General features: G+C 36.1%; 2 protein-coding genes across 3 annotated transcripts; one reads left to right on the top strand and one right to left on the bottom strand.

The window, feature by feature from the left end:
• Window positions 1–605: 605 nt before the first annotated feature.
• LOC117343827 (hydroxyacylglutathione hydrolase, mitochondrial-like) lies at window positions 606–13,835 on the bottom strand. Of its 2 annotated transcripts, none has more exons than XM_033906347.1 (9): window positions 13,134–13,835; window positions 11,006–11,178; window positions 8,087–8,151; window positions 6,666–6,789; window positions 6,277–6,382; window positions 4,245–4,348; window positions 3,295–3,396; window positions 1,569–1,648; window positions 606–715 (listed from the first exon to the last, which is right to left on the bottom strand). In XM_033906347.1, the coding sequence occupies exons 1-9, from the start codon at window positions 13,192–13,194 to the stop codon at window positions 631–633; spliced, it is 900 nt and encodes a 299-aa protein (XP_033762238.1). In that variant the 5' UTR covers window positions 13,195–13,835; the 3' UTR covers window positions 606–630. The 2 variants fall into 2 exon arrangements, with proteins under 2 accessions (XP_033762238.1, XP_033762239.1); XM_033906348.1 differs by lacking the exon at window positions 13,134–13,835 and adding an exon at window positions 12,315–12,336.
• An 894-nt stretch (window positions 13,836–14,729) lies between these two features.
• On the top strand, window positions 14,730–16,213 carry LOC117343828. The gene is made up of 2 exons (XM_033906349.1): window positions 14,730–15,016; window positions 15,504–16,213. The coding sequence occupies exons 1-2, from the start codon at window positions 14,860–14,862 to the stop codon at window positions 15,692–15,694; spliced, it is 348 nt and encodes a 115-aa protein (XP_033762240.1). The 5' UTR covers window positions 14,730–14,859; the 3' UTR covers window positions 15,695–16,213.
• The last annotated feature ends 7,943 nt before the right edge of the window (window positions 16,214–24,156 follow it).

The raw sequence follows: 24,156 nt of genomic DNA, 5'->3' as shown, positions 1-24,156 counted from the left end.
AACAAACGTACAAAGTCCATCAAACCAATGTACAGAGTCCACCAAACCAATGTACAAAGTCCACCAAACCAACGTACAAAGTCCACCAAACCAACGTAGAAAGTCCACCAAACAAACGTACAAAGTCCACCAAACCAACGTACAAAGTCCACCAAACAAACGTACAAAGTCCACCAAACCAACGTACAAAGTCCACCAAACCAACGTACAAAGTCCGACAAACCAATGTACAAAGTCCACCAAACCAATGTACAAAGTCCACCAAACCAACGTACAAAGTCCGACAAACCAATGTACAAAGTCCACCAAACCAATGTACAAAGTCCACCAAACCAATGTACAAAGTCCATCAAACCAATGTACAAAGTCCACCAAACCAACGTACAAAGTCCGACAAACCAATGTACAAAGTCCACCAAACCAATGTACAAAGTCCACCAAACCAATGTACAAAGTCCATCAAACCAATGTACAAAGTCACCTTAAACTTGGTAGTAAATGTGAACATTATCAAAAACTTGAGAAGGTTGAAATTTGAAAAGTTTACGCATGACGGAGGGAGAAGCATGAAGCAAGATGACTAAAAATATAGAACCACAAAGGGAGGTAATTGAGTAGAATTTATTGACACTAAAAATTGTCCTTGGTCTGCCTGAGGAAGCCCATAGTCTTCACTGGTTCTGATGTACGGGTGAAACTCATTACTTCAGCCTCCCTATGTAGGAAATATAAAAAACAGTTATGTTCAAAGTCTCCTTAATCTTGGTAGTAAATGTCAACATTATTAAAATCTTTTGGAATTTATTCTAATTACTTGGAGCCAACCTTGAGGCATCTTCGCTAGCCAAGGCTTCTGATTACGTTACACTCCACGAACCCTTGGCGGATATAGTCGTGTTCAAACCGTCGCGCCCTGGAATCCCAGGGCACCCAATCAAATCGCGTTTTACATTCTGGCTTGGTTTCACAGTAAACAAAGAATGCGGCACCCAGTACAGAGCTACATTGCCGACTGTGTCATGGCATTTTACCTAAATACAAAAATCGCAATCTTTGGGGAACATTCGCAGTGTTTGATCAATTCATATAAGTCATTGATCACATATCTCATCGAAATGACACCAAACCTCGATGTGTGTTTGTAAACATCACGGATGAAGTAAATCGGTAACGCTTGTTTTGATTGGTCGAAAATTTCATGCGTGAAGGGTGGTAATTTCGAATCACCGCTAGAGGGCCAGAACTGATGCCTATATCTGCCAAGGGTTCGTGGAGTGTAACGTAATCAGAAGCCTTGGCTAGCGAAGATGACCTTGAGGACAGCTGATCATTACATGTATTATATTAATCAATTTTAGTCAACCTTGACGAGAGTTTCACATGTTCTATTTTTCAACTTTTGTTCAATCTTTTCATCGTGTTTGAGGTGTTCTCTATATCAACTTTAACTCAATCCTGTAGAGAATTTGAGCAGTGTTATTTATCAACTTTGAACCAATATTGACTATTTTTCCTGGTTTTACTAGTAGGGATGAGAGATGTATCTATTTCTAACTGTAATTACATACCTAACTCTCATAAAAGGGTTGTATTTGAATTCTTCTTCAATTGTGGATGGAATAGTTGGCAAATTATTTTTCCTTTGCTCCTGAAAAGATAAAAATTAAACAACTACATTTAATGATAAGACCAAGAGGCCCATGGGCCTAGACGGTCATCTGACTCTAAAAACCCATGTAACATTGTAGTATACATACTCAGTAGCAAGTATAGTAGCACTGTTGGCCATGACAGCCATCATGGATTTCGGACTGACCCAAAAAATAACAACACTTGGTCAGGACCATCTCAGGATAATTTCAGGTAAGTTAGGGCTCAATCCCAAAAGTGGAACTTGAGATGTTTGAAATTGATGATATTCATGAAAACCATGATTGCGTAATCATGTTACAAATTTTTACGAGGGTGAAAAATAACAACACTTTGTTGACTCCTCTCCCTTAACATCCTCACCAATTTCCAGCTCAATGGCAGCATTGAAACTGGAGAAGAAATTAAACAAGAGGCCCATGGGTCTTAACAGGCTTGAAATATTTCAGCTAATTTAAATGACATTTTTTGGCCCCGCCCATCAGCCACAAGCGGTCAGTCAGGACCAGCATGTGCATACCATTAAGCTGTCAACCCATGCTGATAATGTTAACCAAATTAGATTGAATTCAAATAGAAATCAAACAAGTTATAGTCAAAAATGTGATTTGCCTATATAAACTATAGTAAAGTTTACCGCCTCCACAGGGGCAAACTTAAGACCCCTGGGTCATGAAATTCACACTTTTGGTAAAGCACCTTAAGACCCTTCCATCTATGAAGAGTGTTTGATTCCACCATATCTGAGAGTAGAGAAGAAGATTTTTGAAGTTTTAGTTAATTTGACTCTTTTTAGCCCCGCCCCTCAGGCCCCTGGGGGTTGGGGACCATATAATTTACACTTTTGGTTGACCTGTAGCCATAGAAGCTTCCTGCCAAATTTCCTTGAATTTGGTTTAGGGGTTTTGGAGAAGAAGTCGAAAATGTAGATTTTTTACGGACGGACGACGGATGACGACGGACAAAAGGCGATTAGAATAGGTCACTTGTGAGACTTTGTCTCAGGTGACCTAAAAAAGGGTTTTTCAAGATGACGGCCATCTTGGATTTTGAACCGATCCGAAAAATAACAACACTTGGTTAGGTCCATCTCAGAATCATTCCAGGCAAGTATCAGCTCAATCCCACAAGTGGAACTTGAGAAGATGTTTGAAATAGATGATGTTCATAATAATACTGATTGCGCAATCATGTTACAAAATGGCCACCATGGCTGCCATGTCAAAAGGTTTTACAAGGCTGAAAAATAACAACACTTTGTTGGCTACCCTCCCTTAACACCCTCACCCATTTCCAGCTCAATGGCACCAGTGGAACTGGAGAAGATGACTGCTTTTCTGCTTGAATTATGATTTTTCCAAAATTATAAACAATTAAAAGGTATCACTGATACAGAAGTTTTCATTGAAATCTCACCTTTCTATTCTGTCACCTTTAAACTTTGACCTTCATACATGTATGTACCAGAACCCAATGGATAATGTCTGAATAATTTCATATATGATCTGTGTCCAGGCAATATTAACAATGACCTATTAACAATGACCTTTCAACCTTGACCTACATGTGACCAAGCCATTTATCAAAGACCTTCCTTCCCTTTAACCTTCCTGTGTTCAACATTTATTTCAAATGTTCACTTACCTTTGCCCAGGCCATCTTTTCCTGTGAATTTTGGTTGTCTGGTTCCACATGGAGAGCAAAGTTGAGATTGTTTACAGTATATTCATGGCCGCAGTAAACTTTCTGTCAGGACAAGAAAAACATGTGTAAAAAAAAACAGTTCAAGACATGATGTCATTACCGTTAATTTGAGGAAAACAAATTAAACCGATGTTCATATAGAGCAAACACTAATGGGTAAGAAGATCAGAAGTTATAACTTGGTACCATAATTTATTTCCAATCAGCACTGAAAACAAGAGGCCCATGGGCATGAACAGTGTCATGGTGGCCGTCTTGGATTTCAGACCAACTTAAATATTAAGATCATTGTAGGTAAGTTAGAGCTAACACTAATTTCAAAATGAATGGAAAGCTTAAAATGTGTTATTCAAGATGGTTATCATGGCGGTCATCTTGGATTTCGGACTGACTCGAAAATAACAACACTTGGTCAGGACCATCTCAGGATCATTTCAGGTAAGTTTGAGCTGCAGTTTGAAACATGAAAAGTTCACAGACGACAGAAAACGGATGAAACACAATGACTATAGGTCATACTGACAAATGTTACCTTGACCACGACCTTTGGCCTTTGACCTTAAACCCAAGGTTAATACAAAATTGATTTCCCTTCACCCAAGGATACTTTACATCAAATTTGGACCAATTCCTTTCATTCAAACAGAAAAAGAGATTTTTGAAAAATTTGCTTTTAACAATTTCTCCTATTTGGCCTTGTTCCTTAGGCCCCTGAGGCACAAGACCCACTGTTTTGCTTCTGGCCAAATTTGGTAAAATTCATGTTCATGACTAGTCGTGATTTTTAGAAGTTGACAGAAAAAGTATTTTGAAGATGGCAGCTGCATGGTGGCCATACTAGACTAAAATTAATAAAATATTTCTGTTTACTGGATAAATGAAATCATTACAGTTTTGGGGTCCAGTGTTCCCAGTATGTCGATGAGAGCCTCTTTCATCTGAGTGGGTGTGCCTTCAAAAAACCTGCCACAACCTGCCACGAATAGGGTGTCTCCTGAAAAATTCATGATAGACTTGAGATATGTAGTGCAGCTTAACAATTTTCTGAGTATACATGGCATAACTGATCTATCAAGAGGCCCAGATGGCCTGCATCACTAACCTGGATATTCCCGTAATCATGGCAAAATACATTATACTCTCATATAAGTTATATTACTAATTACAAAATATTACCTACTTTTTGTACTGTCTCTCCCAAACATGTTTGAAACCAAATGTCTACCAAATTCGGTCATTCTTGAAGAAGACGAGAGATTTTGAAGTTTTTTGCTATATTTCCCCTTTAGGCCCAGCCCCCCTCCGGCCCCAGGCAAGTCACATCCTCCGATTATACAACATTGGATTTCCTTTGCCCAATAATGCTTCAGACTATATGCTATGCCACAGTGGTATTACAAATGACATTACTTGGTATTCTCTATGTAATTTCTGGGATTACAAATGTACTATCACGTAAACTTTTTATATATCCCTTAATGGTATGGGAATCGATACAGCACCATGGTTACAATTACAAGAAAAAACCAAGAACGGAAAATGAATAAAATAATCAAAATATTCCAACCTACATTGAACCTAAAGTCTACGGGAGATTGACCAGATTAGCGATGAAATTGTTCTGCTGTCAACATCTAATTACTATCCTCAACAAACGCATTAAAAACGATTCAGACCTGAGAGAACATTGTATATTAACATTTACGAGGGCTGATTGATATGTTGTGAGCCTCCCATATTCTGCATCCCAGAAAACCTAGGCCATAATCTTCTCAGCTGATGGAACAATCTTTGGCTTAAATCTTTGGTGGGGGAAAGCCAAGGTGCTTCCATTGTTTTGATTATTGTTTGGCTTCTGGGGTACAATGATGGACCCATGTTTCATCAATAGTGACAAACTCAGAAGGCAGGATCTTCCTCGAAAAGGTTCAGATTAGCGCGCGATGAAGTGCACCTGGTTTGCTTCTGATCAACTGTCAGAAGTCTTGGTACCCTTTGGGCCGAAAGTTTTCTCATTGCAAGATCCTTGGTCAGAATGGAATGTACTCTCTCCTGTGAAATGCCAACTCTACTGGCTATACATGTATATCTTTCTGTGACTCGTCTGTCAGTTATAACGATATCATGAACTTTATTGACCATTTCCAGGGTTGCACATTGACAGGCCTTCCAGGACGGGGGGGGGGGGGGGTCATCCTCAAGGCTCTGTCGGCTGCGCTAAAATTTTGCCACCGACATTTTCACTGTGACGGGGCATCTTTCCCTAGTGTTGCTACCATATCATTATAGATATCCTTAGGTGTTAAACCTTCTTTATGCAAATGTTGGATCACTGCTCTTTCACCGATTTTGTCCATTTTGCAAAAGCTGCTTGTCTTATTTATTTCAGAGTGCTACCTTGCCAATAATAACTAACCAAATGAGACCAGTCCTTGGGTACACGGCCCTTAGTCAGAGAATAATAGGACTTAAAAAGAACATCCTTGAGTATCTCCTTCAAACAAGTATCACAACATATCAATCATCCCTTGTATTACACATTATCGCATTGCCTCATGTAGCTATATATATATGACCCTAGTATAAAGTTCCAGTCACAAGTAGTGTAGGAGATAGAGCAGGGACAAGATCATGTGGGGAGGGACGGACGGACGGACGGACGGACGGACACAATGCAAAACTACAAAACAGTCCCTTGCCCTCCCCCTTGAACTGGTTGGGGACTATAATCACAGGGATTTAGCCCCAATTCCCATACTCCATTTACTTTATAATACATACATATATTTATATTATAGATTTAGGACTCTTTGTCAGGCCCCTGAGGGGATTAATACATTCTTCTACCTGTTATTCTTGTATCAATTAGCAGTAAAACTTTTTAAAGGTTTTTTTCCACCTGTGAACTCTATTGATATTTACCTGTGAAGACCACTGGTTCTTTGCCACCATCTTTGGTGACAAAATAACAGATATGGCCGGTTGTGTGACATGGTGTATACAAACAGCGTACGTTTAAATTGCCAACCTGAAATAAAACCAGAGATTAAACAAACATGATTAAAGTGTTTAAAATCAATATTTACACATATATTTGCTACTTTGACCAAAAACTGTAGTTGATGATAGTGGATAATCAAGGCATACTACTAATGGAAAGACCCCTTGATGTCAGATTTTCCTGGAGTAAAATTACAAATATATGTTTGGTGAACAAGAAACATTAGCAAGCTTTGCAGAACATCTTTGATGGATAAACTGTAACATGTAGTCTTATCCTGAAGGTACTGATTCATATATAGCCGACTAACCTTGAATTTGTCGTTATGAACAACTTTCTTGGTAAGGCCATCAATACGCTCATCCCCACCGAAAACATTGAGTTTGGGCTCTGCAGCCTTTTCAATCAAATCTTTATTACCGCCAGCATGATCCCTGTGAGGAAATAATATTCATTATCAACACAAATATTAATCACTTATTTGCTTAATAATTTCGTAACTCTTACATGTACATGTACAGTGTACTACAGGCAGAAGACCTTATTTAACCTGAACAGGTCATTTACCTGAACAAATTATCATTGATATTGATTGAATATGAGCTATGATGATGACGTCATAACCAAATTACCATGCAAATTTTCCATATTTTCTCTGAATTTCTCCTCGCTAAAATAATACCACAATGTCCCATAGAAACAAGTGTGTTCACTAACTTGTGTTTTTTATTTTTTTTTATAATTTACTTTTTTATTCAGTTTTTTCATCATCAATACAATGTAGAATACATAACTCTCTCTCTCTCTCTCTCTCTCACGCACGCACACATGCACGCACACAAATGAAATCGGTTGATAGCTATATATATAGGAGTTAAATATCATGCATGCACATTTACACATGGTCCCTAGCACTGCTGTGTAGTTTTACTTGAATCAGTTCACAGGTTTATGAGGAGTTGACTGGACAAAATTCCCCCTCACCCAAAAAACGAAGTATAGTGACCTGGTTACCATGGTAACCACAAAATTACAACATGATATAGATTACACACATGTATCTACAATGTATAAGGGTTATTAAGGACTTCAGAGAATTTGATATTTTCCGTACAGGCACAGTCATTTTAAACAACATTGATTCCATTTCTAGACCATATCCATTATATCCATTAGGACAAGTAGCAAAGGACTATTTTCCCTATTAGGCTCTGACTCTTGTGCCTCAGGAGTGCAGTCATCATTTATGCAAAATTTGATCTACCTCCCCCATGAATGCTTTGAATCCATGTGGATAAATCCCTTACTAGGCCCCGGCCGGCCAACCCCAGGGGAGCTGCACCTTCCATTTATACCAAGTTTGATCTAATTAGCTAAATAATGCTCCGTTTAATCAACAAGCATTCACCACTATTAAGATTTTAAAGGAAATGTTGATGGACACCGGACGCTGTGCCATGGAATAAGCTCACCGGCCCTTCAAGGCCCAATTCCATTGTATACAAAGATACTAATGAATGAAATTTAGATCTATGACTTCGATGAACACATTGATGTTTTGATTAAAGTAACAAAGTTATTTTTAAAGGACTGCAATCTAAATATAGAATTATATGCATTTTTCTGATGCTTTATCATGGTGGCAATGTTTTAAAATGCCTGTAAGACTTCTTATTTACAACATTGTGAAGTTTGATATGAACAAATTACGATGACAGTACGTATACAAACCAGTGATGGTGTGTTGTCAGCACTGTCGTCAGTTTGACCCCTTGCTCCTTCACCGCATTTAGAACCTAAAATGATGTTGAAAAGTAAATATCTAGATACACATATAAAATGATTTTGGCAAATCTTTTTGATTACCGGTAATGATTTGGAAAGCATAATAGCCGCATTCACAACCTAACAGCAGATTGTAATGAAAAATATATATTTCAAAATTATACATTAAGCATTTGACCATTTTCAGTTGAATTTCAAACCAAGTTCATGCAATAAGACTTAAATACAGGAAACGAGCAAGTCAAATGTATGTAACATTAAACTTTTACTCATACATTGTATATATATATAAGTAATGACCACCAATAACAAGTCGGGTGTAGATTTCAACAGACTTATAATGGTATAATCAAGGAAGTATTGTCAGTGGAATTTTTTACTAGTATTTATCAAAACTGGTCTAGAATTACCTTAGATTCAAGACCTATGATTCCTACATAAAGAATGAAGTGTAGTGAGGGGCGATAACTCTTTTAGAGTTATCATTCCTTATGGAACGTAATGATAATACGAGCTAATTCGCCTATGTGTTCATTTTAGACAGGCGATGTTTAAATATGTAATATTCATTTTCTTTATTGTTTGTTCTTTAAAGGAAATAACTGTTTCGTTGCATGTTGATGTTTTGATATCTTGATCAGGTGATATTTGTTTATGTTGAATAGCAGTGTTTCGAGAATTATTGGAAAATTCTTTGACAAAATCGAAGAGTTAATAGGTTTTAGCTATCACAATTTTACAGAATAGTCTTCTTCGAAATTTCATGAATTAGTTAATTACAAATATATATTTGGCTGTTCAAGGATTGATAAACCAAGCAAACATAACAAATTAAACATATGCAAGAGTAAGACATGTCACTTGCTTTTCAGAAACAGGCCAAAATATTACCCTGCTTCCTTAATTATAAGAGGTTGAAAAATGTATTAAAAACTTAATCACTTACCTAAACTATTGCTCAAAATCACATAAAAATAATTTAAAACTTGCTAAACATTGATATTAGATAGATTATAATGAAGTGATAATTGAATAATTATTAAATTTTTTATAACAGACCCAAAATAACTGATTGGGTATCGCACAATCCCTATTAACTGAATCCTGGTTTATTTTACCCGCTCTGTTAACCCATAACAGTATCCATGGAAACAAATTAAAAAACAAAGCTTTTTTTTTTCTTCTATTTATTTTTTTTTCTGATGAAACCACTATTTTCAACAGATTTTCACAATAATATACCGGTATGCATAAATTATAAATCATTTTATTACAGCAAGAGCTTAATCTTTTTAGGTCACCTGAGAGTCTGAACCTATTCTAAGGCCTAAAACAAAAAAATCTTGTTTTTCCATTTACCCAACCCACCCTGTATTTGTGTGCCTACCTCGAAGTTTTTTTGGTCATTTTCAAGGAAGGAATTTAAAGTCAAGATTTCTTGTCTATACAACCATAGTAAAATTTTTTTAGAAATAACAAGATTTCCCTACCTATCTCCATTATTTTTTTCAGGCATGTTAGCGGAAACACACTCGTAATTATGATTTAGGCCCGATTGCCCTTTGTCCTTCGTTGTGCGATGATCTTGTGTCGTGATCTGTTTGTTATAGACCTGTATTACCAGGGGGGATGATTTTGACGTCATATATGATGCATGACTTTTTTCAAACTTTGATGGCATGTCACTATTTATCAATTAGAACACTGCAAGTGCATTTGTTACTAAGCTAAACTTAGGATGGTTTGCTTAAAACCAGCGTTTTATCACCACACATATGGTTCAGTCATGCAGGATCATTTTGAGGCTGGGTCTCCTTGTTAATAAGCTGAACTAAGGTTAGTTTTGTTTGTTTGTTTGTTTGTTTTATCACCAAGTGTATATTGTTCAGTCAGGATCATTTTGAGGCTGGGTCTTCTTGCATGCAGAAGTTGGTAACTACCTCATTGAACAACACACAAGAGGCCCTGAACTTATGATTAGAAAGATGCCAAAGGATGGTTCATAATTAATTAAAGTGTCATATTCCAGAAAACTGTAGAATTGTGAGAATTATCACACTGGTAACCCCAAAACCTTCAATTTCCTGGCGCCTGTATTGATTTTTAAACGTAATTGAGGGTTATAAATGTTGTGTGAGGCTATTAAGTGTTAGTGAGGTTATTAATGCTAAAGTAAGGTTAAGGTAAAGTAAAGTTATAAGATAACCATCACATAATTAAGTCCCCCACTTAAAAAAACTTGACGCAAGTGTTCATCAACATCATGGGGTGTGCAACTGACCCTTTATTTTCCTATCGGTCAACCAAGATGACCGTCACAGACTTATACTTACTTCTGATTGGTGAAAATTTAGATATTGTTTGATTTCTATCAAAATTGGTATAAAGAGGCATTAGGGGATTGCAAATTCCACTGCATGAGTATCATTGCCATATCAGTCATACCAATGCTTCTGATTGGTTGAAGTTTAGATATTGGATTTGGATGAAAAAATGGCAAATATAGGGGTGTTTTTAATAGGGGTGTTTGAATTCAACCACATGGGATTCATTGCCATAGCAACCACATAGAGGCATCCAATTGGTCAAATTTTAGATGCAAATTCAACCTCATGGGTTTTGTTGCCAAAGAACCACGCTTAGGCTTCTTATTGGTCAAAATACTGACATAGAGCAATTCTGATGAAAACCAGGACTCGTGCATGGAACCTCTGAACTCCAGACGGACATTCTGAATACACCGTATATCATCTTGAGTATTTGTTTTATCTGTGTTTCATGCTCAAACAGAGTTATCTCCCCTCACTACACGTCATTCTTTCTGTGACACTCCTTGTCAGGTGTCACCCGCCTATGGGTATTAACCTTATCTGGCTCTACGGGGTCCACACACGCACATTCCTTAGTATCCTCATCTATAAGGAGGTACATGTAGTTGTCTTTAAGAGCTGGAAGGAGGAGTATTTTCATGTCGACTTGACTAAATGTGAGTGGTTTGGAGTGATACTCGAGTGGAGCAGAGCTGCTACAAAGGCGGGCTGAAATCATTAAATAATGTGATCAATTGATTATCTGATCAATTAATTGTTAAAACGTGTGATCGTTGAATTGTATAGTTATCAAATCAAATTATTATTGCATTGTGAGATAATTAAATGTCAATATTATCACAATTTAATTAAAATTAGACTTTAGACATTAGAGCGATATCCAAAGCTACGACTTCCAGAGAAGAAGTCGTTTATATCAATTAAGCCATTTGACCCTTTTTGGCCCCTGCCCCTCAGCCCCCAGGGGTTCGTCCCCACTATTTGTACAATTTCTAGTTCCCGCTCCATAATGATGCTACCAGTCAAATTTTGTTCAATTCTGTTCAGCGGTTATGAAGAAGGAGTCAATTGTTGACAGACGGACACCACGCTATGGCATAAGCTCACCGGTCCTTCGGACCAGGTGAGCTAGCAAGAGGCCCATGATAAAGATAACTTCTTCCTTAAGTTTGTCAAAGGGAGGTAAAAAGGTGATAAAAACATATTTTGACATCTAAAGAACATTCCAAGAGAAGCGTTGCATCGACCATACGTTGTGTCCGACATAACGTTTATACAACTTTCCAGCAACGTTGCGAAAATGTTGTGTGTTTGCTGGGTATGCACTTTGAATTAAACCATCTACAGCATCAGCAGCACAAATCCATCATACAGGTGAGGACCATTGAGTGGTGTCACTAATAGAGGTAGATGGTAACGAAGTATAACTAATTATAAACATAAGGGCCATTTGTCAGCTTCTTTAGAAATACAGGTACCGTCAGCATATGAGGAAAATATTTTTAATATGAATTTTATTAGTCAATTAAGCCTCAGGTATTTGCTGCGATATATATATAAATTGTTATATATCTAAATTATCTATATAATAATGACATTCTGTATTGTCTTTATTGTAGTTCATATATGAGCAATGTCACAAGCAATGCAAGCTACACATAAACCAGTAGTATTAGCACGGGGCGGTGGATCGGGAGTAATCTGCCCTTGCATTGGTACGAGACCGGGCATAAGCAAAGGGGCCGCGGTGGCCGAGTGGTTAAGGTGTACCGACACTTTATCACTAGCCCTCCACCACTGGGTCTGAGTTCAAAACCTACGTGGGGCAGTTGCCAGGTACTGACCGTAGGCCGACCGGTGGTTTTTCTTCAGGTTTTCCGGCTTTCAAATTCCTCCACCTCCAAAACCTGGCAGGTCCTTAAATGACCCTGGCTGTTAATAGGACGTTAAACAAAAAACAAACCAAACCAAAAGCATAAGCAAAACCCCCCGCGATCTTCGCTGCAATCTTGAAAAAAGCAAGATTTTAAAAGAAAAAATTATATTGGTATCAACATCTATCGGTTTACTTGAAGAAGTGGAATCGAAAATATCATAAAAATAAACCTTTTGTTGACGAATTGATAGCCAAAAACTTTATTTTTTCACAGTTGATTGCGGAGTACACAAAACCACGCTCTGAAATTTTTAATCGACGATTACTAAAGTTTTTGGGATTGTAAACTGTCAGATTTTTCAAATATGAATTTATAAGAAAAAATGATAATCATTTATTGAGTCGTTGTTGAGAAAAAAACTATATCAATATTCCTGGTACGGAAATGAGTCCGGGTACGGCGTACACGAAATCACGGGGACCTTCACCGAGAGCGTTGTCTCAGTAGCTGTGGGCGTGTGATTACCGTAGTCGCTTCGTAAGAAACTCTGGGTTTACACGTAGAATAAATCTGAACGGAGATTTTATGTCAGAAGAAGTGTGGACATGGACCTTAGTTACGAGGTACACATGTGTCTATGGCTACATCGCACACAAATTACAACCACTGTCTGTCAGACCATGGCCTATGCAAAAATTTCTCAGGTTCTTTTTCCTCGTGACAGTTAAATAAGCGATTGACAAATAGAAAAACGTTACCAAAAGAATGATCAAGCCTGTGACTTACCTGATGAAATGGGTTTAAGTGCCGATTTTATGACGGCAACCCGACGAACAATTTTCAACATGAGTATGCCAAAAGTTGGGCGAGGGTGATTTCGTGTATCCCGAGCCGAGTCAGGGCTTTGGTTATTTTCGATTTTCTATTCAACGGTTTAAAAGATTGAAGTCATTTTTTCTACAGCTTTTCTTGTTGCTGTTTTGCATTATATTGAAATTTATATTTTTGAAACCAGCTAGGTTAACTTGTTGTATGTGTAAACAGAGACCTATATACTAGTATATAGGTCTCTGGTGTAAATGATTTCAAAAAATGAAAATGTAGATCTAGATCTATACAGTACTCTACTGTATCTCGAGTAATCAGAAAAAAAATTGTAGCGTGTTCTTTGCAAATTGTCATTTCTGAGTGTCAAGTTTTCAGTATTTCACGGTTTATGATAATCAAAGGTGTCAACATCCAAAAACACCATAATCAAGATTTAGGAATCAATAGATCTACCATCTATTATATAAATTAAGTCGTGAAAACCGCTAATACTACGTAAATAGACACGCTTGAGTGCGGGATAAAACATCAACAAGAATGGTTGTAGGGAAAAAATCTAATCTATTTAGCTCTTAAAGAAAAAATCGAAAGTAACCCATCTGCTTCGGCTCGGGTTACACGAAATCACCTCCACCCAAAAGTTGGTCGTTCATGAATGTGTACACTTCCGGGATATGTCGTAAACACTAACAAACTGGAGACAACTCCGTTAGTCATAGAACTTACTGTACTGTTTCAGTAGGCCTTATACATGTAGCTAGCTGCCTTCCGCTAACATTTTAGAACATTCAGGACATAAAATATCAATGCAAAAATTATGCATTTTATATACAAAATTTCCAAGGTACATGTATATATGAGAAGTTGAAACAAATTCCAAATAACACACAAAATTAGTTTTGCAACGGTTTACACAAAATATGGGAAAATGAAAACAAATCCAAATAATTTCAAAACTAGTTATTTAACTATAGAATCAGACTGACTTAGATAGAGCTGTCAATATGTCAATCAAAATAATAATAAAAAAAAAACAGATATAGATCTACAAGGTATATACTTAACATAGACTTAAAAACTTAATACCCAGATAGCATGACTACGTTGGGCCAACGTTGGCATATGGTTGTACGGTTGGCCAATGGTTGGCGTTGGTCATACAACGTTGGCCCGACGTTGGCCCAACAACAACTTGTTTTACTCGACAGCAAGTGAAGATAAGTTGGGAACACTGCGTTGGCCCAACATTGGCCCCCTGTTAGTACATTTCAGTGCTGAATTACCTAGGTTCGTCCAACGTTGGTCCTACGTTGACCTGATGTTGTAAGCCCAAGCAGGTTTACAACAAATTCAAACAAAAGTGATTATCTGTAATCAAATTTGATATATATATTATCAATCATTTTTAAAAATACACTTCATAAGATTTTTTAATAGTGATTTTTTTTCAAAATCACTATATAATAAAATGTATTGTTTGCGTGAGAATAACTAATCATACATTAAAGTCTTTTATACTGTAGTAAAACAGGAACAAGGACATACATATTTTGGTAAATATTTTAGTGGCCGGTTTAAGGATACCATTTTCTATGCATGTTTACTGCCCACAAAACTGGGTCAGCGCTTCTCACAGCAAGGGTCGGACCAGTTCCCTTGGTAACCGTGACATCTGATACTAGGGATGGTCAAGCTGCCTGCAGATGTTACATTCTTATCAGGGACCTTGTCCGAGCTGTTCAACTGGTTGTACACAGTACACGTGCTATTTCGACTTACAAAGAAGATATTTGGATTAATCACGAAGAAGAAAGAGAGCATTTCTTTGATCAAAAGACAATGTAAGTAGGCTATATGATTTGCTTTTTAATTATATGTTTCAATTCCTGAAGTAATTTTAGTATATTAATTAATTCCACAAGACCACCTGCCGTACGTACACTACCGTACGTACACTTTTGCTTGCTAGATATCGGGGTCATAAAGTTTTCAGAATTTATTTTTCATTTCTTACACACACACACATATATACTAAGTATATTTATCTACAAAATTTGTGTAGCTGTTCCATGTTCAATGTCAGATCGTTTGTAATTCCCTTGTTTCTTGATAAAGGGGCAGATTGCCTCGAAAATACTTGTCTGTACTGTCGTTATTACTACTTGATAAATTTCATATATATATATAATCTATATATAATAATGTAAATTACTTTAATGCCATAATGCCATAACTGCAGAAATGTCCAGGTTAGCGATTCAGGCCATCTGTGCCGCTTGATTTTTACATTCTGTGTAGATTTGATATATTGTTTATTTATTCCAACAGCTACAGTAAGGAAGAACCGCCTGTGTGCGACAGCAACAGATTCGGAAATTGCAGCAATTGCAAAAGATTGGTTCAGATTTGTTTGTGATCGCGATGGTGGCAGGAAAAGGAGAGAGGAACAAAAAAGGACACAACAGGCAGCTACTGCAACTATCAATGCTATGCTTAGTGACAATTCCGAACATGACTGATCTGGGACAGATAACTAAAATTAACATCTGATAATCATTTATCAGTTTTGACTCTTTATAATGATACAATAACATACTGTATTTAAAACTGTTGATTGTAAAAGAGAATAATGTACATTTAATCACTGTATTGTCATCATATACAAATAAATTGTAAAGCACTTGCCAATATGACAACTGATTAATTTTTATGTTGCCAGCATTACACATAAGCATCACTTTATCTACTGTTTGTTACGTTGGGCCAGTGTTGGGCCTATGAAGGTGAAACCAATAGTTGGAAATACACACTTGAAACCAACGATGGGCCAACGTTGGCTATCTGACATACAATGTTGGTCCAACGATGGGCCAACATTGGCTATCTGACATACAATGTTGGTCCAACGATGGGCCAACACGTTGGGCCAACGATGGGCCGATGAGCAAAATTACATTGGGCCAACGTAGTTTGCCAACATTGGCCCTACGTAGTCAACATCTGTGGGCCAACGTTGGCCCAACGTAGTCATGCTATCTGGGTATAGACTTAAACGTTTCTCGATAACTTTAAGATGAACTTTGATGTAAACCGTTAAATCCTAAACATAGGAAAAATCAAAAGAAAAAAAATAATAATGAAAAAATGTAATAGATCTAGTTCAAAGTTCAAAGATTAAGGATGGAGTGCAGTCCACTAAAATTTTATCTATTTCATAAAAATCTTATAGATAGTCCTCTATGCACGTGTAATCAAGAAGATGAGACCAACGAACATTTCCTATTACGTTGTCCACTTTTCGCGCAGTTTCGCTTACGTTGTTTTAGTGCTCTAAACTATCCCTTATCAACTGAAATACTACTCTTCGGTGATAACGAACTCACGTATGATGAAAATCTTTTGATTTTTTCCCCAGTGTTCAAGAATTTATGATTATTTCTAAAAGATTTGAATGATTGTTTTTTTTTCTTGTCCAGTACACAATTTTCCCAATTTTCATCTATACACGTATAACATTGCTCACTTATGTATTCTCCCACTTGCTGTCGTTTACTTAATGTGTCATAAAAGGAGACGGATTAATATAAGTCTTATACTTGATTACAAATACCATTCAAATTATGATTGTGTATTGTATATGTATGAATTGAATAAATAAGATAAAGTTTATATTAACGCTCAATTATTCTAGTAAATTCACTTACATGAACAAGACGATACAATTCGACCCCTTGTTGTGAATGGCCAAGCTAAGCGTCCCTTGTTGTATCCGTTCAATTTTGAGTCAGAATAAGTGGAAAACAAAATGGCCGACAGAAGGTCATCTCGGATTGCCTTGATCAATCAGTCTATTTGGTATATCGGTCTACCTTCAAAATAGAGCAAATTATTTTTCTAAATTCTCTTAATTTTCTTCTGGCTTTTGGGGTGGCATTCTCTCCAAACTCCCAAGATTCGCTATCCTATTTATCCCTCCTACCCTCCTACCCTCCTACCCTCCAACCTCCTAATACAGATTATTTTTCAAAATGTGTCTCAAGTACATGTATTTGCTTTGCTGCAGTTAGACGTACATGTAAAACCATCTCAGCCTCTGGTAAAAGCAGATTTCAATTGATTCCATGGGGAAATGGGATATCTGAAAATCTCTTTACACATCAGTCACTCTAAGCTACTATACTCAGATACGTGCTGAATTTAAACTATATACCATTGTTAGACCTGCTATCCATTTAAAAATGCACTGGGCTTATCTCATATAAGACATATACTCATAATAATTATAAGTATACTGTGTCGCTATCACAATCTTTGTAATATACATTTGTGGAGAGGGCTTTTATAAGTTGTTAAAAACTTGTGCCCAATCCAATTGTGTCTAAACAATAAATTATGTTCAAATCATAATAATATACCGAAACACAATACAAAATAAAATTAGAAATTAACTCATTCTATTATAATAATTATACACAACGAAAACATTTTTTTTCAAATATGTCTGTGCGTATTTCACGAGGCACAAATTGCATGAAACTTGTAGAAAAAATACCGATACTTGAATTAAGGGCCTATATCATCTACTGTTAAACGTACATGTAGTGAATGAGCGAATAGGGAAAATTGGAGATAATATCTCATTTACATATTTAAATTGATCATTTGGATATGATGTACAATTTGGGCATAGTAACGTCGAAATATTTTTTGCTGTGGTCTGATCTAGCCCACCATCCTCCCACTGGTGCCATTCCTATAAAGGACTACTTACAACCGGAAACCAGGGTGAAGTCTGATTTAAAAATTGGTTACTGTTATCTTAAAATAAATTGTAAAATATTTACCAAAAGAACTGGTCCGGAGTTATATATGCGCACAGAGTATAAACTACACTATTTGAATTTTCCTCAATACCTGGCAGTTGGTAAGATGCAAATGAATTTATATTTTTAAGGAAGTCGTAAAGTGAGCATTACCACAGGGGCTTGGCACGATTTTCCAAATGATGGTCCATATATAATATATATGTATGCTAAGGAATGATATTGAATATAATGAAACATAGCTTTCTGAACGCAGAAAGACACAGGAATCAAATTTTCAAATGTACAAATTTTGATATTACATATTTACCCTTTGTCTGATCTTCGATGGAATTTGTAAATTAATGTATTTTTAAATCGATAGGTTTGCACCACCAACGCTGTCACGAAACCTTTGTCTTATATATCAAGGCTGCTACACAGTGGTCAAATTAACGTCTCCAAACGAGGCTTAGTGTGATTTTCCTGGCTTGCCTGAAATTGTTCATGATATTCTACCGGTGAATTACCGGGTGCATAAATTTGGAATTGATTCATAAAAAAAGTACTTTTTGTGATGGTATTGAAACCATTCCACACCTGTTTTATGAATGTTCTTTCATTCAGCCTTTAGTATCTTTAGTGAACTCTTGGATACACAATATCTCGGATAAAAAGGTCCCTACTGATTCGGAACTTTGGCGTTTCCATGCCCCTGTTAGTCTAACTCTAAAAGTAAAGTCCTTTGTATTGTATTTGGTGTCAGAATCCCTATCGTCTATTTGGTATACCTGTTGCTCCAGGAAATTACATAAAAAGTCTTTTACTTCTGAATCACTTGTCTGCCACTTTCTCAATAATGTAACTATGCCTATGCAATCTGATTTTTCCCTGTTTCCCAGAGAACGTTTTCTCCGAGTATTGGTGTTCTGCAGGTACTTTATGCTCTATCCAGGAGAATAAACTTCCTTTGTAATGTCATGTGTAATCTTGTAATATTGTACTTTCTTGTAATACCTTTCTTACTTCAGCATGCACTACCTTTGATGCTATATTAGTTAAACTTGTTTTCTGTTTGTATTTTGATTTTGCTTGTAAATATGTAAATAAACTTTTTATCAAACTTAAAAAAGGCATGGGTTGTCATATGAACAAAGATTCCTAGTATTTAAGCTTCTGAACTCTGACCCCTATCTGAATATAATGATAAACATTATAATCCCAACTTTTAACCCTAGAAAACATGTGCTATATCATGATCACCGGTACAGTTGAAAGCATCAGTTTTATTAAATTAAATTCATTTTTTTCTGGAACTTTTATAACCTAAACTGTACTTTGATGTCTAAATATATAAATAAATTATCTACACATGCCGTCATGAAAGTATCGCCCCTTGTCGCAGTGGTCATCCTTAAACGCAGCGAAGATGCCTTAAACGTCACGTTACGGATTTCAGGTTTTTGGCTTTGATTTCTTTCTTGAACAGCCCTTCCCACAGGAAAGTTATTGCTTTGTCCAATGGAGTGTGATAATGTACGTATGGTTATTGAACACATTGACATTATGAAAAATGTTCAAAGCGTGCAAAATACATGTAAGGTAAATTCAACACAAATTATCATTCTAAATGCTGTACACGGCTCGTCGTTTAAAACGGGACAACTAAATTATCCTGACATCGTTAAATGACGGACTTGAATTGTGCATACACTTAACTGTATATCATAATACGGTACTCATCCACCCCTCTTTTAATTTCTCTAAATACACATACAGAATCACTTGGCTATACGCACGTATATTAATCGTCTTGGCGGTGAGACGTTGTGTCAGCCGAGACCCGATCGGATAACCTCGGGCCTTTCCGGCAAGCTAGGAAAAGAATACCCGAGGAGTTCCGATTGCGCCGAGACCATCGATCCATTGCGACGTCATCAATTCACTGCTGCTGAGATGATAGATAAACCACAGGGACCTGAAAATTGGTGACAGTTTATGTGTATTTTGACTTTCCCTCAAAGCTAAAGCTCGTGTCTTTTTTAACTTTTAAAAATAACTAACTCGTGTGAAATAAATACCATATCCAACAATCACTCGTTGTGTAACCTCTATATCTTCCATCGACGAAGAGCAATGCTTTCTGTTTGTCTGCAGACGATATACATCTTTTACCAATCTTACATTGTATGAAAATCTGTATGCATGTTAATTATGATATGAAGTTGCTTTCCTAAAAAAATAAATATATATTTTGCAAAAGTTACTGGTGTTTGTTTATTTCAAGATTTAGCTCCTGCATTCTTTCGACCAATTTCTTTGAAACTTTGGTTTTATAATCATTACATATATATAGTTGTTTCAATGAAAGGCGTTTTGATTGGACTTTTTCTGGAAATGTTATTGTTTACTATGCACTGTTGTGCCAATAATTTCTTGTCTTGACAATAACTTTTTACTGTGGTGCTCTATCCCAAATAATTTCTTGTCTTGACACCATCTTTTCACTATGGTACTCTTGCCCAAGCAATTTCTTGTCTGGACAATTATCTTTTCAATGTGACACTCTAGCCCAAATAGTTTCTTGTCTTGAAAATAACTTTTCACATGTACTCTAGCCCAGATAATTTCTTCTTGTCAGGACAAGATCTTTTCACTGTGGTATTCTAGTCCAAATAATTTCTTTTTGTCTGGACAATAACTTTGAAATAACCTTTAAGAGCTCTGTGACCTTCCGTAAACTGAGCAAGATTTACCATCTTTTATTGTTGTACATATACATAAAGGCTGAAATAAGGTGAGACATTTTTTTCTTCACAAAACCAAATCTCTGTTCTCGCTTTTGCATGTTCTCTCCATTGGAGTACTGGAGATGCTCTAGGATTCCCAGATGGGGGCCGTCTGTATGATGGTGTCTCTTCAGCAGTTTTATAAATGAAAACAATGAATAAGAAATGAGCGAAAACAATTGTCCTTTTAGAAAGAACAGTCATTTTAATTTGACCAGACTGTGTAAAATCTAAGTTGCCAAATCACTTCGGAAAATTTATCCGGTATGAGGCAAAAGCAAGCCAAGGCAATGTGAAAACTGCCTGCAATTTCCTGGTAAATAAACAGATTGGAAAACAACAAAGAATTTATGTCACCGGTTAGAAAAATCTTAGGTGATCCTTTCTGATTATTAATTCACAAAAAGACCTGATACGATACAACACATTTTCACCCTCGCATTCACACATAAGTAAGATAATGAGCAAGTTACGAAAAACTACGAAGTTCGTAAATCCTTTTTACAAAGAGGTATGGCGCATATTGGACTGTTTCGACCTAACGATGACCGTTTTCCAAATAAAAAAATAAATGTTTAAAACTCAGTTTTTGAATACAAACCTTATATCTATAACATATAAAAATTATTATTTGCGAAAAATTTGCTTGTTCATTGCAATGGATATTTCATTAAATGACCGTAAAGTTGCATCATCGGACTATTTGCAACTTTCGAGGGGGGTTTTCCCGCATTCGTATCATTTTTTGACATAGAGCACATCGGAAGACCAACTTTTACAATGTCTTATTTTATTCTATGTACAGAAAGACAACTAAAATCCTATTCTTAAAAAGTGGTCCTCCGATGCGCTGGTATCGAAAAATTGAAAAAACGTAGTTGATAAAATATTATAATTTTAGCATTAACTAGACTGACTATAAGTGATAACATAAACTTCACATTGCCGTAAGTCCGCATAGCTCATATGATAAAACCATTCCTAAGCTACACGAAGGTTCGGAGTTCGAATCACCAAGAGGTATTATATTCATATTTTGTTATGTTTCTAAAAGTAATACCATTTAAATTTTTATATCATATTTGAAAGATATTTTCATAAATAAATGCATATTTGATATAAAATATTTAGTATTAAGATGATAGAAATGATGAGATAAAAAAAATCACTTAGATAAAAAAAAGCCTGAGTGAAATCATAGCCGATTTACTCGGTATCATTCAAAGTAAAATGTAAATGAACTGCAGTGTCGACAACAGGCATATTATTTCATGGATGAGTAGTGTAAAATTCATATTTAACATTTCAATTTAACTTTATTTCACATGGTATTGATTGACTACATACATGTAACCGTTCACACCACACAGCGCGCCAATGGACCATGACGATGTATTTTGGAAGTGTGGGAATCACTGGGGTCACGTGATATTTTACCTGTATTTTTAGCCCAGACTATCGATGTACGTGGCCTAGGTCAGGATAGGCGGAAAACGACCATACCTCTTTAAAGGTGTTCGTAACTTTTTTCGTATTTTGCGTCAAAATCGTACACTCTCCCGATTAATATATACCACTCTCCTTTACAAAATGTACAAGACGGATCATCATATATATTTATCTTAGTAAGGTACAAGGTAGTCATTTGTTGCCAATATTCTATGTATAAGCCTGTATTGGAGCCATCTCAACGAGACATCATTCGTTGTTTTAAACACTGTTATTTGAATTTTTTTAGTTCAATTTCACAAGTTTCTAATATATTGGACCATTTTTCAATGTACTTTGTATTAAACTTGAGTCTAGAAATAAAAATGTCGTACATATCTCTACAGCCTTTCTTGTTTTTTTATAATAGCTTCCAAATAAATTGGAATAAAAGGTTGTGCAAAGTCGACTATTGTATGGTTTTGACTAAACTCAGACCATATATTTCTAATATATTGTCTCAGCCCGTTAAAGAGTGTATGAGGTGGGGGAAAATCGTATATTTTGCAAAACTCTTCATAAGAATAAAAACAGTTATTATTTTTACAAATCAAGTCCGACAGATATCTTACTCCTTTATCAAACCAAGTTTGATAAAAACAACTGATGTATTATTCACTTTGATACTGGTATTATACCAGATTGGCATTTTCATTAGGTCATGTGGCTTAATCTCAATGTTTCTAATATACTCCACATAGGTTGAAAATACTTCTTTCCAGAATGGACTTTTGTATTTCCGTGAAAGGTTTATATATTATTTGTCTCCAAACACTAACAACTTGTTAATATTTGTGCCACATACATCTAACAGCAATGTTTTCCATCTGGCATCCGAGTTAACAATTCTACGTATCCAAGTTAATTTCAAGGATTTTATGAATGAAGAGATATGTGTCATTCTACATCCACCATCTTTGTAGTCCTGTACAATTTGACTCCTGGCAACTCTATCTCTAGAATTCCATACAAATTTAAAACAAATCTTTTCCGATTCTTTCAAACATTTATCGTCAGGATTTGGAATGCTTGTAAATAAATGTTAGTTTGGGAATGATAAGTGACTTTATCAAAGTGATTTTATCTAATACATGTATTCTTCTTTTATGCCCGTGTTTTAGAGAATTATTAATTTCATTAAGTTTGGCTCTGTGGTTTAGTTCAGGCATTGCCAGCAGGTTGATACTAAAATTATTCCTAGTACACTGAAAGGCTAGTTTGTGTCTGGCCAAGTATTCCAATTATTTTTTCAGACATTACTGTTAGACGTTATATCCTTGCGATGAGTACCCCATTTATGTTTGTTATCGTTAGAAGTTATCTCCTCCTGACGATCAGTACCCTACTTATGTTTGTTATCGTTAGAAGTTATCTCCTCCTGACGATCAGAACCCTACTTATGTTTGTTATCGTTAGAAGTTATCTCCTCCTGACCATCAGTACCCAACTTATTTTTATCGTCGTCACAAATTTTACCCTGACGTTTGTATTCTGCCTTAGCTTTTGCTGAGACAAAATGGTGAGAAATGGCAAGCTCCCTCTTAAATATATAAATGCATGTATCGATGCATTTATATACTTCCTTCGAGTAATTGAAAATAACATCTTGACGCATTCATGCTCGTATCTTTCATTTTCTATTGATTAATTTTTCGCACACGTAAATAAATTCTCCTTAAAACAGCTCAAAGTCTTTTCGATGATATGCATATGATATCATCAATCATCACTTATTCGAATCAACATAAAATACTATATTTCATTAAAATGATTTCATTGGAAGTTATTGTCAGCTACAATGCAATTTAACAGCTTGAGGCCTTTATATCCATCGAAATCATTGGGCGTCGAATGACTCTTGCACGAAAGTTATGTCTCAGTTAAAAAAATGTCAATATATGG

This window comes from Pecten maximus, chromosome 15 (assembly GCF_902652985.1).
Source record: "Pecten maximus chromosome 15, xPecMax1.1, whole genome shotgun sequence".
In the NCBI taxonomy this organism is placed as follows: Eukaryota; Metazoa; Mollusca; class Bivalvia; order Pectinida; family Pectinidae; genus Pecten; species Pecten maximus.
This window is presented reverse-complemented; position numbering and strand designations above follow the sequence as displayed.